Genomic DNA, 15,061 nt, shown 5'->3' on the forward strand with positions numbered 1-15,061 from the left:
ATGATGAATCACTTGAGACTGCTGTATGACTCATTATCATCTAGCTCTCTCCACATGAAGAGAGACACGGGTTGTTAACAATCTTTTTTCTCTCCACATTGGATGTTTGTGAGTAAATGAGGCTTCATCAGAAACAGTAGTTTCATCAGAAGCTAGTAATTTAAAACATTTGTGGACGGTCACTGTTGCTTGACCTAATTAGCTGTAGTGAAAGCAGGGAAGGGGAGAGAGATGAAGATACCGAGGWAGACTATGGACATGACAGGAGTTCTACCTATAATATAATAAGACATGCCATTAAGCGGACACTTTTATCTCATGAATTACAGTCATGCGTGCATACATTTTAGATACTGWTGGTCCCGGKAATCAAACACACTAACCTGGCGCTGCAAGCACCATACTCGACCAACTGAGCTACAGAGRACCACCTACCTAAGTGGGTACAGTATGCAGCAGTAGATGGGCTTGAACAGTGGGCTTGGTATTGAGTAGGTTGGGTAGCCATGATGGATAAAATACTGGCTAAAGAAGGGGTAGCCAGGTTACCAGTCCATTTCTGCTTTGGTAAAACTGGTCAAAACAGCTACTCATCAGCAAGACAACAATGTAGCACTATTGAGTACTTGAATGCAGGCAGACACGGTCAGGTCCAGAGTGTCAAGGTTTGTTGTTGTGTTACATCTTAACGTTGACTCCTCCTCAYACAGGAAGSGCTGGGATCTCCTGACCAGCCATGGGTCTGAGGCAATGAAGGATATGGCAGCTGGACAATCTGCTTACTGAAGAACAGGCTAGCCCTGAGGAATACACACACACACACACACACACACAACACACACCCACACCAACACCACCCCCCCCACCCCCAAAAAAACCCACCCCCCCAAAAAAACCCCACACACACACCAAACACACACACACACACACACAACACACACACACACACACACAACCACCACCACACACACACACACACGACACACTACACACGCAGCATTCCACCAGGCATACGCACACACACACACACACACCACACACCACCACACACACACAGCCACACACACACACACACACCACACACCCACACACCAACACACACACACACACACACACACACACACACACACACAGTCATTGTACTTCCAAATACACTCTCGATTTGCACCATCCCCCACAGAATTCAACACAGACAGATCCCATTAACTAATTTCATCTAATTTCATCTATTCATCTATAGACTTGTCCTCTAAATCCACTTCAGCATTGCCAAGAACCGACTGTCCCATACCAACAAAATGCCATTACTTTGAATGGGAATGCAGTAAACACAGACAGTCTGTACATCAGAGATCTGCCAATACCTCTTCTTGACTTTTTTTCCTACGATGGGGAGAGGTTGGTGGCCAAATTTCTTCCTCAGCTTTCTCAGGGAGCCGCTGTCTGCAAAGCCGTAGATGGCTGACTTCCATGTCACAGACTTCCATGTCACAGCCTTCCATGTCACAGCCTCCCTACGGGGAAGGAAGGAACATCTCTTTAGCCAAGTCACCATCACAACAAACTGTTAAAGAGATACTTCATTTCAAAAATTCAGTCTGTCAGAATTCCCCATGGCAACAAACATATTTTTAAGGGATAGTCCACCCCTAAATGAAAGTTTGGCTGATATTTTCAGACCTCAAAAGTGGTTTATGAGACCACATCCCATGCCATTTGGTGTGTCGAACGAAATGATGAAATAGTCGGTGCCTATAGTTCGCTTTCCTTCAGGCAAATAGCTGGATCTACAAAATATGATGTGGACCTTGGACTCATCTCAGCATTAGATCTAAAACAGCTTACAAGCTTTGATTTTTAAGTGAACTTTAAATACTTTAACATAAGACTACATTTCCCATAAGGCATATGTAGGAAATAGGAAGTGAGAGCTGTCTACCGCACAGCTGTTAGTGTTCCTATTAACAGATATGACACAGGGTTATTATGTGTCCTTTGCTGAAGGAAAGACTGAACTAGTACACAGATAGAAACCTCATTGGAAACCAACAAGAGTACTGATGCAGTGAGTTCATAGTGCCTGTTTGAAAWGCAGCTAAAAACAAAAACATCTTCTTTGCCAAAATGGTGCTGTAATTTATAATTGATGACAGGAAAAACACCAGTAATAAAAAAAAGAGCCTGAAAATGCAATGTCAAGAGCAAAAATACGTCTGAGAAGTGGAATTGTAAATTCTTCACAGATGGCTGCCGGTACAAACACGCAGACACAAACAACTGTGTTGTTCTCTATAAACAAAAACATTCACGAACACAACTAACAGTGCAGCTCTCTACCTTTAAACTGGTCCCTGGTGTACAGGATGCTCATGTCAGCTGGGATGGAGTCAAATCCACAGCTGCCAATCACACTGCTGAGCTGGTCCAGCTGCATTCTCTCCAGGAACTATGGACCGTAACACAACACTACCATACAAACACTATGCCAATCGATCTGGTAGAGAGATATGGAATGCATCCTAAATAGCACCATCTTTCCTATGTAGTACACTACTTTTAACCAGACTGTTGCATAAAGCTCATACTGTCCTTGTCTGTGTGAAGTGCGATACCTTTCATAGACAGTAATAAAACTAGGTTGGTGTTAGAGGCTATCAATCAAACTAACAAATGAATAAAGCCCTTTTTACATCAGCTGATGTCACAAAGTGCTTATACAGAAACCCAGCCTATAACCCCAAACAGCAAGCAATGCAGGTGTAGAAGCACGGTGGCTAGGAAAAACTCCCTAGAAAGGCAGGAACCAAGGAAGAAACCTAGAAAAGAACCAGGTTCTGAGGGCTAGTAAAGGCAGCTAATAGAACCATAAAAACGTACAGCTGAAATGATGGTGTTGTATAACGATACTCTACCTGAGCTTCTTCACTGAAGTCTATAMAGGCCCTGACCACTGACTCACCATAAACTGTACTGGGGAGACAAGAAARGGGGACTCAATAAGATTTGGTGTTAATAGGGGTATCGGCGTGTGTGTGGCCCAGCCCCCGAAGTGACTCTCATCAATTGTATGCTCAGATTCTTCTGTGTYGTGTTCAGGAATTTARCCTTCTCTGTGTTGATCTCACCAACCCCCATTGTCACACCTCTGGGTAGCAAAGGTTCTGTTGTCTTTACAGGTCTGTAGGTCTGATATCTGATTCAAGGTTAATTTTACAGTAATGCTATTGGTCAACTACTCAGATTTTGAATGCAAACAACTCAGATGTTATAAAAGGGTCTTAGGTTCATTGTCTCTTTCTCTTTTTTGTTCCTGATYTGTGCTGGTGAGATACCTACACACTCTCTCTCCCATAAGCTATGGGCCATGGCACTCTCTCTCTCCCATAAGCTATGGACCATCGCACTCTCTCTCTCCCTCTCTGATCATGCTTAGAATAATGCCTTTATTAATGCTTTGTAGCTTAAGCTTTCTGCCTTGTGAATGTAATCATTCATTTTACAAAGTAATGAAATACACTTGTATTCAGAATTCCATTCCCCGACATTTCATGATAGCCTATTAGTGTAACTCAACTATGGTCTCTTGCATAATGCTAAATCATCTTTATGGAGTCAGATAAACATTTTAATAGGCTAATTGCATAGTCTTATTCCGGGTCACATATGAGATATTTATAATATAATATATATCCAATAATACCCCACTACAGTAAGTGATGACCCCGACGTGATGCTCAGACATCCAAACAATGTCATAAATTGTGATTGAGTCATCACGCTGGGCCTAGGTGCCTGCAAGTCGCCAGTCGCGAGTATCACCTGCTTTCATTCTTGCACTACGTGTACATATGTGTGTGTGTGCGTTAATCATCAACTCGTCATCACCTTATCAAAAGTCAAAAGTATACCATCATCTCCTTATATAATTCCCATATCTTTGCTTTTGCCAACATATTATTATGGTCCATACATACTGATAGAGCAGAGTCTACTGTAATGTACTGCAGTACCCAGGACACAGCCACAGTCAGCATATTCCTAACAAGCTTAATGCGCAGCGACAGTTTTCCAATTATCATTGGGGACAGGAGTACCTTGGGAGTCTGGACGAATGACAACTCAGGCCCACAGCTGTGAGAGGCCAACCAGACGCCTCCTTCCTCCCAGGTCTCAACAACAACAACACTCATTATAACTGGCCCCACACAGTTGAGAACAACCAGTCCTTGTTGGCACATGATGGCCCATGAGTCTGCTTCGGAAACACCAGCCGTGATTATTTCAACTTCAGTCCTTTAATAGCTCTGGCTTACCTGGAAACTGAGATCAAAGTTATCCTGAATGCATGCTCTGGTTAAAACTCCCACATTTACAGTGAATCATAGTAGCTTAATAAAGTAAGCATTTAGACTGATCATACAGTTTGGAAACATTTGCGTTGTAAGACCAGTTTGCACTGTTACTGATCCCACAAGGCAGTGGGGTCAGTATTAATTCATAGAGTAATTGGATTATTTATTAATTAATCCATGCTGTCACGCCCTGGCCTTAGAGATCCTTATTATTCTCTATGTTTGGTTAGGTCAGGGTGTGACTCGGGTGGGAAATTCTATGTTTTCTGTTTCTTTGTTTTTGGCCGAGTGTGGTTCCCAATCAGAGGCAGCTGTCTATCGTTGTCTCTGATTGGGGATCATACTTAGGCAGCCCTTTTTCCCACCATTAGGTTGTGGGATCTTGTTTTCTGTTTAGTTACTGTTGCCTGACAGAACTGTGCATTTTTTTATTAAATTAAAATCATGAACACTTTCCACGCTGCGCTTTGGTCTACTCTTCCTACCACCAACGAGAGCCGTTACACATGCATTCATTTATTCAGACTTAGTCATTATAAATCACATACAGTTATAACACCAACTGGGATTAAACTGCAGTATGCACCCATTTAGTGTTTAAATATTAAGTTGTGTTGTTGTTTACCCGTAGAGAACAACTACTGCGTGTGCATACTGTGTGTGCCTAGTCGTTCGAAGGTAACTGAAACCGTTGCCGCTGTAAATCATTATATAGTAGCCTAGTCAAACCATGCCTAACATAAAATCTTTATTTTACTGGCAGCAGGTAGTATACACTTGCCTCTCTTTTCTGGTTAGGCTAGTGTACAACACGTATGGAGCGTCACTCTTGGAGGCTTGGTTCAGACCTCCCTCCAGCCACTGTCTGCTTTGTCCAGCCAAGGCCCATTTCAGAGACCCACTGGGACCTTCAGCGCTCTGAGCCTCTTCCACCACAAACTGCCTGTTAAAACCAGAGGCTCCGAATATGATAATGTTGTCAGGCCTGGCAGAGTTTACAGTCAACATTGTGCACTAACGCACGCCTATTTACTCAGTGCAATGCGTAAATGAATCTGGGGGAGGGCAGACTACTGTAAAACACCCCTAGTATTGACTTGTGTTGTGATGTCAACCAATGCAACTACTATAATGTCAACCAATGCATTCGGTATTACGACAATGGTAGGCGGAATATAGCCAGAAGGAAATACTACACCACATGGGTAGGCATAATCTGAAATAACTCAAACTTTGTCTGAAAACATATAAGCTACGCAGAAATCTTGTTTGAGTCGACTGAGCTGTAGTCCAAAGCTTAATAGTATGCAGTATAATTAATACTACATTGATATTTTTCTAGATTCATAGTGGCTGGTTGGGTTTCATGATTTACTGAGACATCTTGTGGCCAGTTGGTGATATTACATCTTGAGTGGAGGCACTGTGTGTAGGCTACAACGTTGCACAACTCATGCCAGTGTGAACTGTAAAATAACATCAACATACCAAGTTTTCTTGATATCATTTATATTCCATTGAGAAAACAAGTCAACAAAAATACTGCAACATATAAACATGGATTGCATGATACAACACAATAGTAAACAACATACAGTGAAAATTAGAGGCAACATTCATTGACATTACTCAACCACAGCCATTTAGAGAGCATGGAAAGAGAACATAAGACGTTGACCAAAAACAACAATGTCAGAGGCAATAGATAGAACAGAAGTCTGGGACATTCCAATGGTAAACTGGGACTTCCTGTCTGATGTCCATCAAACACAGATTTGTGTGTGCTCTCTGTGCTGTCTGAACCAGCAGGAGAACACAACTGTCAGTCAACGAAGCACTGTGTGTCCTGGAGAGATACTGTGTCTAGATCAGGGTTCTCCAACTCTGGTCCTGGAGAGATACTGTGTCTAGATCAGGGTTCTCCAACTCTGGTCCTGGAGAGATACTGGGTCTAGATAAGGGTTCTCCAACTCTGGTCCTGGAGAGATACTGGGTCTAGATAAGGGTTCTCCAACTCTGGTCCTGGAGAGATACTGGGTCTAGATGGTTCTCCAACTCTGGTCCTGGAGAGATACTGGGTCTAGATCAGGGTTCTCCAACTCTGGTCCTGGAGAGATACTGTGTGTGCATGATTTTGATCCAGCCCTGCAATATAGTCTTCAGATTGGACCACAGTTAGCAGAATCAGGTGTTACTGCTGGGCTGGAATGAAAGCCTGCACACCCACTAGATCTCTGATTTGGAGATCCTTGACGTACAGTAGATATACGTAAACAACGCCTATTCATGAAAGCAAGGGAATGGATTTGTATTGAATACATTAAAATATACTCATAGAATAAAATACAAATAAAGGACATTAAGGGCTGTACGGATACATGAGCTGCACAACTAGACAAAAGTGCCTGAGATGTTGAGTAAGTACAGTACTGAATGTCATGACTACATTAAAATGCATTGCTGTATGAACATTGACCTTAGTTCATTTTGTCATACCAAGAGCCATACATACAGTACCTATCATGCATATTTGTATTGATATCGTTACTCGGTTATCAGCAAATTACTTCACAATGTGCCAATTCCAGAGAGCCGTTCTACACAAATGTGGACTTTCATTTGCAGTGGTCAACAACCATGAGTTCCTTCAGAGGAATGTAAGAGTAATTCCAAACCCAAGTCTCCACGTACAAAAACATCTGCAAAATGTACAACATGTAGGCTATATTTGACAAGTCAAGGAGTCAAGGACTCGAGGCAACAAGTCGAGGAGGAAGTGTCCTTTCAATCCCCAACAAGTCTTTGTTTTTTAATAGCATACTGTACCCCAAGTTTTACTATGAGGCTCTCAAATCCAGATAAACAGATTTACTGTTTATCGAATTGTATCTGTTTTTCAGATAAACATCTTTACAAATTCAGATTAACATATTTTCTCATAAAAAATTTGAACTGGAATATACAGGTAACTACCAAGATAAAGGAAACACTTGAGTAAATGAGGGATACAAAGGATATTTACAGCAGGTGCTTCCACACAGGTGTGGTTCCTGAGTTAATTAAGCAATTAACTTCCCATCATGCTTAGGGTCATGTATAAAAATGCTGTTGCCCACTATTTTGGGATCTAAGTGACTTTGAAAAAACAGTCTAAAAGGAGCATAGGGAGTTTAAAGTGTGTGTGTGTGTGTGTGTGTGTGTGTGTGTGTGTGGTGGTGTGTGGGATACAAAGTATATTGACAGCAGGTGCTTCCACACAAGTGTGGTTCCTGAGTTAATTAAGCAATTAACATCCCATCATGCTGTCTGTCTGTCTGTCTGTTCTGAGTATCAGTCTCCAGATCTCAATCAAATTCAACACTTATGGGAGATTCTGGAGTGTTTTCCACCACCATCAACAAAACAACAAACATGTCTTGTGGAAGAAGGGTGTCGCATCCTCCAACAGAGTTCCAGACACTGAATCTATGCCAAGGTGCTTTGGAAGCTGTTCTGGCGGCTCGTGGTGACCCAACTCCTCTATTAAGATACTTTATGTTGGTGTTTCCTTTATTTTGGCAGTTACCTGTACCCTACAATGCTATGCTTTGTTCCTCTGTGGTTTTGGGAGCTCTTTTGTGCAGCGTCCACAAGTTAAAACAAGAGGTTAAAAACAAGATGGGAGGCAGTGTTCTGGAAACAGTTTGGACTGCATCTGAAATGTCAGTCAGTAAAACGGCTGTAATTTTGTCTCCTGTTGGGTCAATGATCATAAGCCCGTTCAGTCTTTATTTCAGGCCCTTCCACGAGAAATCAATGACCTTATGACCTTGACTGCTACAGTAGGTAGGTTCTTCTGTATGTTTAGTCCATAGACTGCTACAGTAGGTAGGTTCTTCTGTATGTGTAGTCCATAGACTGCTACAGTAGGTAGGTTCTTCTGTATGTTTAGTCCATAGACTGCTACAGTAGGCAGGTTCTTCTGTATGTTTAGTCCATAGATTGCTACAGTAGGTAGGTTCTTCTGCATGTTTAGTCCATAGATTGCTACAGTAGGCAGGTTCTTCTGTATGTTTAGTCCATAGACTGCTACAGTAGGCAGGTTCTTCTGTATGTTAGTCATAATCATAGACTGCTACAGTAGGTAGGTTCTTCTGTATGTTTAGTCCATAGACTGCACAGTAGGCAGGTTCTTCTGTATGTGTAGTCCATAGATTGCTACAGTAGGCAGGTTCTTCGGTATGTGTAGTCCATAGACTGCTACAGTAGCAGGTTCTTCTGTATGTTTAGTCCATAGACTGCTACAGTAGGTAGGTTCTTCTGTATGTTTAGTTCATAGACTGCTACAGTAGGCAGGTTCTTCTGTATGTTAGTCCATAGACTGCTACAGTAGGCAGGTTCTTCTGTATGTTTAGTCATAGATTGCTACAGTAGGCAGGTTCTCTGTATGTTTAGTCCATAACTACAGTGGGCTACTGAGTCTATATCACATCTGCGGCAGTAGGTAAGTGACTGTTATGTTCTGCTGCAGATGAAAGTAAGTACTGTAATGTCTGACTGTATGTCCTGACTGCAGCAGCGTAAGTGACTTATGTCCTGACGGTAGTTCCTTGCTGCAGCAGTAAGTGACTGTTGTATGTCCTGACTGCAGCAGTAGTGATGTATGTCCTGACTGTCAGCAGTAATACTAGTCTGACTTGCAGCAGTAATGACTATGTCTGACTGCAGTAGTACGTGATTGTATGTTCCTGACTGCAGCAGTAATGACTGTATGTCCTACTGCAGCAGTAATGACTATGTCCTGCTGCAGCAGTAAGTGACTGTATGTCCTGACTGCAGCAGTAAATGACTGTATGTCTGACTGCGAGCAGTAAATGACTGTATGTGCCTGACTGCAGCAGTGACGTGATTAGTATGTCCTGACTGCAGCAGTAAAAATGACTGTATGTCCCTGACTGCAGCAGTAAATGACTGTATGTCCTGACTGCAGCAGTACGTGATTGTATGTCCTGACTGCAGCAGTAAATGACTGTATGTCCTGACGCAGCAGTAAATGACTGTATGTCCTGACTGCAGGCAGTAAATGACTGATCCTGACTGCAGCAGTACGTGATGTATGTCCGTGACTGCAGCAGTAAATGCTGTATGGTCCTGACTGCAGCAGTAAATAATGTATGTCCTACTGCAGGCAGTAAATGACTGTATGTCCTGACTGCAGCAGTAAATGACTGTATGTCCTGACTGCAGCAGTAAATGACTGTATGTCCTGACTGCAGCAGTAATGAACTGTATGTCTACGACCTGCAGTAGTACGTGATTGTATGTCCTGACTGCAGTAGTAATGATTGTATGTCCTACTGCAGCAGTAATGACTGTATGTCCTAACTGCAAGCAGTAATTGACTGTAGTCTGAGCGCGGCAGTAAATGACTGTATGTCCTACTGCAGCAGTGAATGACTGTATGTCCTGACTGACAAGCAGTAATGACTGTATGTCCTGACTGCAGCAGTATCAATGACTGTATGTCCTGACTGCGCAGCAGAGATGACCTGGTATGTCCTGACTGCAGCAGTAATGATGTTATGTCTGACTGCATGTCTAGTGGCAGTAAATACTGTATGTCCTGACTGCAGTAGTAGTGATTGTATGTTCCTGACTGCCAGCAGTAATACTGTATGTCATGACTGTATGTCCTGCTGCAGCAGTAAATGACTGTATGTCCTGACTGCAGCAGTAAATGACTGTATGTCCTGACTGCAGCAGTAAATGACTGTATGTCCTGACTGCAGCAGTAAATGACTGTATGTCCTGACTGCACAGTAAATGACTGATATGTCCTGACTGCAGCAGTAATGACTGTATGTCTGACTGCAGCAGTAAATGACTGTATTCCTGACTGTCCAGCGTCAATGACTGTATGTCCTGACTGCTATGTCCTGACTGCAGCAGTAAATGACTGTATGTCCTGACTGCAGTAGTAGACTAAGTCCTGACTATGATCATATGGGCATCCAGTGTCTGAGCCTATCCAGGAAGCGTTGTACGTGCACAACGTAAAAGTCTACGTTGTGAGAGAAATCAATGCAGATGCTACTGTATGTGTCCGCTAGGGTGCAGTACAGAGCCGTCCCGCCCAGACTGATCACCACGGTTACCAGGCACAACAACAGCAGGATCAAACACGAGTCTCCGCCCACCTCGTCTGCACAGAGAAAAAAACATACTAATTCATATTTTGAACAAGATAATGGTGCATGGTGCAGATGGTATACACAGATGGTATGAGGTGTTACTACAATGTTATTATATTTGTATTAATTTATAATACGTATAGCTTGTATAGACTGTGTGTAGGGGGAGGGGCATGGTGCTTGCAACACCAGAGTTGTGGGTTTGATTCCCACAGGGGACCAGTACGTAAATATATACACTCACTACTGTTAGTCGCTCTGGATAAGMGCGTCCACTAAAACATGTGTGTGAGAAGACAGAGGTTGTTTTTGGGATGATTCATACCTGGTTCCATGCCGTCCTCTGGCTGGCTGAAGTGCACCTTACGTATGGAGTTGTGTTTGGCTGCATCGGGACCCTCGGGGGGCAGGCCATCTAACGATGCCCTCCTCCTCTTTAGAATGGACACCAGGCCGTCTGCTGAGGAGCTCTGGAGGGGAGCAGAGTGCCGGGAGTCAGAGATACTATGACAGGGAAAAGATGGAAAATCCCAGGCTATATCTGAAATGGCACCATGTTCCCTATATAGAGAGCTACATTTGACCAGCTCAATAGCGCCACCTAGAGGTGAAATGATGTGTATGTTCACACAACAAACTGCAATGATGCACAGATGTAGGTTTTGATCACCCTGCTGTTGCAGGAAACGCAAACTGTATTCAAGGTCTAAAAAAGGTTGTAATGTTTTGTCATTTGAGGACGTCATTGTCACAACCATTGACTGATTTATTTAATAGGACCTGTATGTGAGCTATTTTTTCTACAGGCGTCTATTGTGGCCCTTTAATGACATCATAGCCTCTGTGTCCTGTCCTCAAATCTCACTGAGTTCCACCCATGGCCACGTCGCTTGGTGTGGCACAGCACATGGAATGAAGTAACAAACACAGCCAACTCTGATTACAGACCCAGCTCCTCTGCCAAGACTTCTCTGGGCTCCCTTGAGCCTGTCCAGGGCTGTGTGTCAATCCAAAATGTGTGTCCCCTCCTAAACAAGAGACAGAGACAGAAAGAACATGCAGAGACAGAGACAGAGAGAGAAGAGACAGAGACAGAGAGAGAAGAGAGAGACAGAGAGATAATGCGGTAAACATGAGGCCATTAATGTCTCAGTGTTTCCTCACCTCCTCCACTTGAGACAGTTTGTCCAGGTCTTTGGCTGAGGCTTGGGGAACCCCCGCTGGCCACTCTACCACCTGCACCTCCTCTTCTGGACTCTCCTCAAACACCTCCTCTTCATCCACCCCCTGCCCTTCCTTCTCCAACTCTTCCTTTCCTCGCTCTCCCTCCCCTCCTCCCTCCTCCTCAGCCATGTCAGGGACAGCTCCTGTTGACGTGGTCTCCTTAACATCCTCCTCACTCTGTCTTACAGGGTTGTTGACTCTGACTGCAGAGACAAGAGAAGTGTTGCTTAAAGCACGGACACACCGGTAGCGTTTGCCAGCTAAGAGTACTCAGCACCTCTGAACAGAGTGTCGGACGTAATTTACAAACCGAGTGCAAACCGGTTCTACATGTAGAATCACATAAAAATGGCATCAGTTAGATGGCCACCGGCAGGGTAGTCCCTCAAACACGACGAACGAACGGCGAACGAACAGCAGATGATCAGCAGATCGATTACAGTACTACTGATCACCTGGCTTCACCATAGACAGACACACACACACACTAACACACTAAAAGTACTGTAGATATAGCTGAGACAGTACGGAAGCATCATCTGACATCAGATTCCATTTTATGAGCCCGTATTGAACCAAACTACACTCATCAACCTCGTATTCACATCTCTAGGCTAAGTGGCCATACTATAATATTGATTTAGGAATTCATATGATGTGTTTTGTGTTGACCTTTTCCATGATGGGATGGTGACCTTTCTTTCTCTCTCCCATCATACTGCCCCCTGGTGTTGTGGCTGTCTTTCAGCACCGTGTCTGCCATGCTCTGGGGGGAAAAACAGCTCTATCATGAATGTCATACCACAAAAACACTCATCTTATGTGATGGATTAAGAAACATGTTATGTATTTTCTTACCATTTTCGCACTAAGCATTGGTCTATAGAGAGAGAGAGAGAGAGAGAGAGAGACAGATTGGGTAAACTGATGTTTTGAAGCAAATTTGATTTAAAAATGTTAAAGCTAACATGACCGGAGGCCACTACAGTAAGTTGGTGTCTGGCATCCAGCTGAATCAATCTACCACAAGCCACTGGGTCGTTCAACCAATTAGGTGCCTTTTCAGTAGTATAACTCATAAAAAAGAGTTTGAATTAAAAAAAAAAACATTTTCCCATCTCAAAAAATAAAGTAACGGGGTTGACAATTTGGTCTTACTGTAAATCAGCCATAAATCCCCATGTRCTTGTTGTGTGCAACCTGGAGGGGCACTTGAATGCAAGCTTCACAAAACTAAAACATTTAGAAAAAATGTCTAGCCTGTCTATCTCTGGGTAACAGGGTTGACGTGTTCTGCTCGACCCGCTCAGTTTTCCAACACTAAACACCAGAACATGGTCAAAAAGAGTAAAACCAGCTCACCTGCTTTTACACTATGATTAGATGTTCAACATTTCTTTAGAAACAAAAATATTTAAAAAGGAAGAGTTTCACGATATTAAAAAGATAGTTCAGTTCACGTAAGAGGGTTGAACTTAAAATGAGGGCCAGGTTGTTGTTGTTTTTTACCTTAAAATGAATCACATGAAATAAATAATTATCTTCAGAAATGACTAGGGCTTTACAATGATGGTGAAAACTAGGATGCACAGAGGGACAATTATGGCACTTTAGCAAGTCTTTATTCATATTCAAAATCAGATTTATAGAATTTTCCAAAAGGTCTATTTTAAAGGGCACTTAATTTAATAAGACAGGCCTTTAAAATGCAATATTTGTGCACAATTTCTACTTGAAATACCAAAGGGACGCAAAAAGGCACTCATTTCATGGAACGACCCTACTAACACACCAAGAGACATGGGCGGGGTTCTGTGACTGAAAACATATCTGAGTCTATAGCTTAGTAGAGTAAGTAAGTCAATTAAATGAGCATTAGTTAATTAAGGTGTGGTTTCATGTCTAGACAACAACCGCTAGCGTGGGATGCTTATGTTCAACATTCAAACATAGGGTATGATCTCACATATTATGATTTGAGCTAATAAATCACGTATTAATGAAAATATACATTTAAATGCAGACAGTGTTTGTTGTTCAAATTCCTTTGATCCCTGTATGGAGCGGTAGTATTGTGGGTGGTGACAGACTGTGACAAACTAAAGTAAATAGGCATGATTTGCTTTCCCTTCTACTGACACAATCAGTACCACTGCTGCAACTAACTGTCTAAGTGATTGTGCATTTAGTCCCAGTTCTAGAACAGCACTATAACACATCAGTAAGTTATGGTCCACCAGTATCTAGCTCACCTCTGGTGCGTCCTGCAGATCTGGCGCAGTATTTCTATGTGTTCCTGTCCAGTGCTGTTGGTCTCAGCTGGGGAGGTGCTCTCTGCTACTCTGTTACATTCTCTCCACTGGCTCTCTGAAAGCACACATGACACACAGGTTATGATTAACACACACACACACACACACACACACACACACACACACACACACACACACACACACGACATCCTAAAATCAGTGTCACCACCAGTTCCCAGTGACATCCTAAATCATTGTCACCCACAGTTCCCAGGGGAGTGATTCCTAATCATGGGTGTCAACCACAATTCCAGAGGACGATCCTAAATCAGTGTCACCACAGTTCCCAGAGTGTTATCCTAAATCAGTGTCCACCACAAGGTTCCAGTAGTTGATATCCTAAAGCCAGTGTCACCACATTTCCCAGGGACATCCTAAAATCAGTTCACGCACAGTTCCAGAATGATATTCCTAAATTAGTGTCACCACAGTTGCCAAGATGATATCCTAAATCAGTGCACCACAGTTCCCAGAAGGATATTCCGTAAATCAGTGTCACCACAGTTCCCAGAGCTTACATCCTAAATCCAGTGTCACCCACAGTTCCAGAGTGATTATCCTAAATCGTGTCACCACAGTATCCCAGAGTGATATCCTAAATCAGTGTCACCACAGCTTCCCCAGAGGATATCCTAAATCCAGGTCACCACAGTTCCCAAGAGTGACATCCTAAATCAGCTGTCAACCACAGTTTCCCAAGAGTGACAGGCCTAAAATCAGGTGTCACCACAGTTCCCAAAGCTTTCGAAAGAAATACACTGCAATATCAACAGCCTCCATTAAAAAAACATAGTGAGAAAGTAGTAGCAAATGTGATGGGCAAGGATACAGTCTCATCCAGGGAGTAGCCGGGCCTGCTGCGATCTGTGAAGAACAGACAGAGAGAGAGCAAGAGGAGAGAAAGAGTTAACAGTTTGCCAATGTTAAGCATATGTTTCACATGCCAATAAAGTCCTAAATTGAAATGAATTGAGAGGGGGGGGGGGGAGGGGAATACAAACCA

The 15,061-nt window shown here is 43.0% G+C and overlaps 1 protein-coding gene, 1 long non-coding RNA gene and 1 pseudogene across 2 annotated transcripts; all 3 read right to left on the minus strand.

Moving 5' to 3' along the window:
- Positions 1-379: 379 nt before the first annotated feature.
- LOC111972879 (saccharopine dehydrogenase-like oxidoreductase) lies at positions 380-5,360 on the minus strand (annotated as a pseudogene).
- Positions 5,361-8,153: 2,793 nt separating this feature from the next.
- Positions 8,154-8,847, minus strand: LOC139028638 (uncharacterized). The gene is made up of 2 exons (XR_011480834.1): positions 8,795-8,847; positions 8,154-8,417 (listed from the first exon to the last, which is right to left on the minus strand). It is a non-coding gene; the product is annotated as an uncharacterized lncRNA (long non-coding RNA).
- Positions 8,848-10,242: 1,395 nt separating this feature from the next.
- LOC111973290 (consortin-like) lies at positions 10,243-14,165 on the minus strand. Its single transcript, XM_024000607.2, has 6 exons — positions 13,999-14,165; positions 12,605-12,626; positions 12,419-12,512; positions 11,687-11,949; positions 10,848-10,992; positions 10,243-10,533 (listed from the first exon to the last, which is right to left on the minus strand). Exons 2-6 carry the CDS (start codon positions 12,620-12,622, stop codon positions 10,331-10,333), a joined length of 723 nt encoding a protein of 240 aa, XP_023856375.1. The 5' UTR covers positions 12,623-12,626; positions 13,999-14,165; the 3' UTR covers positions 10,243-10,330.
- Positions 14,166-15,061: the final 896 nt, after the last annotated feature.

The sequence above is a fragment of the Salvelinus sp. IW2-2015 genome, linkage group LG14, assembly GCF_002910315.2.
Source record: "Salvelinus sp. IW2-2015 linkage group LG14, ASM291031v2, whole genome shotgun sequence".
In the NCBI taxonomy this organism is placed as follows: domain Eukaryota; kingdom Metazoa; phylum Chordata; class Actinopteri; order Salmoniformes; family Salmonidae; genus Salvelinus; species Salvelinus sp. IW2-2015.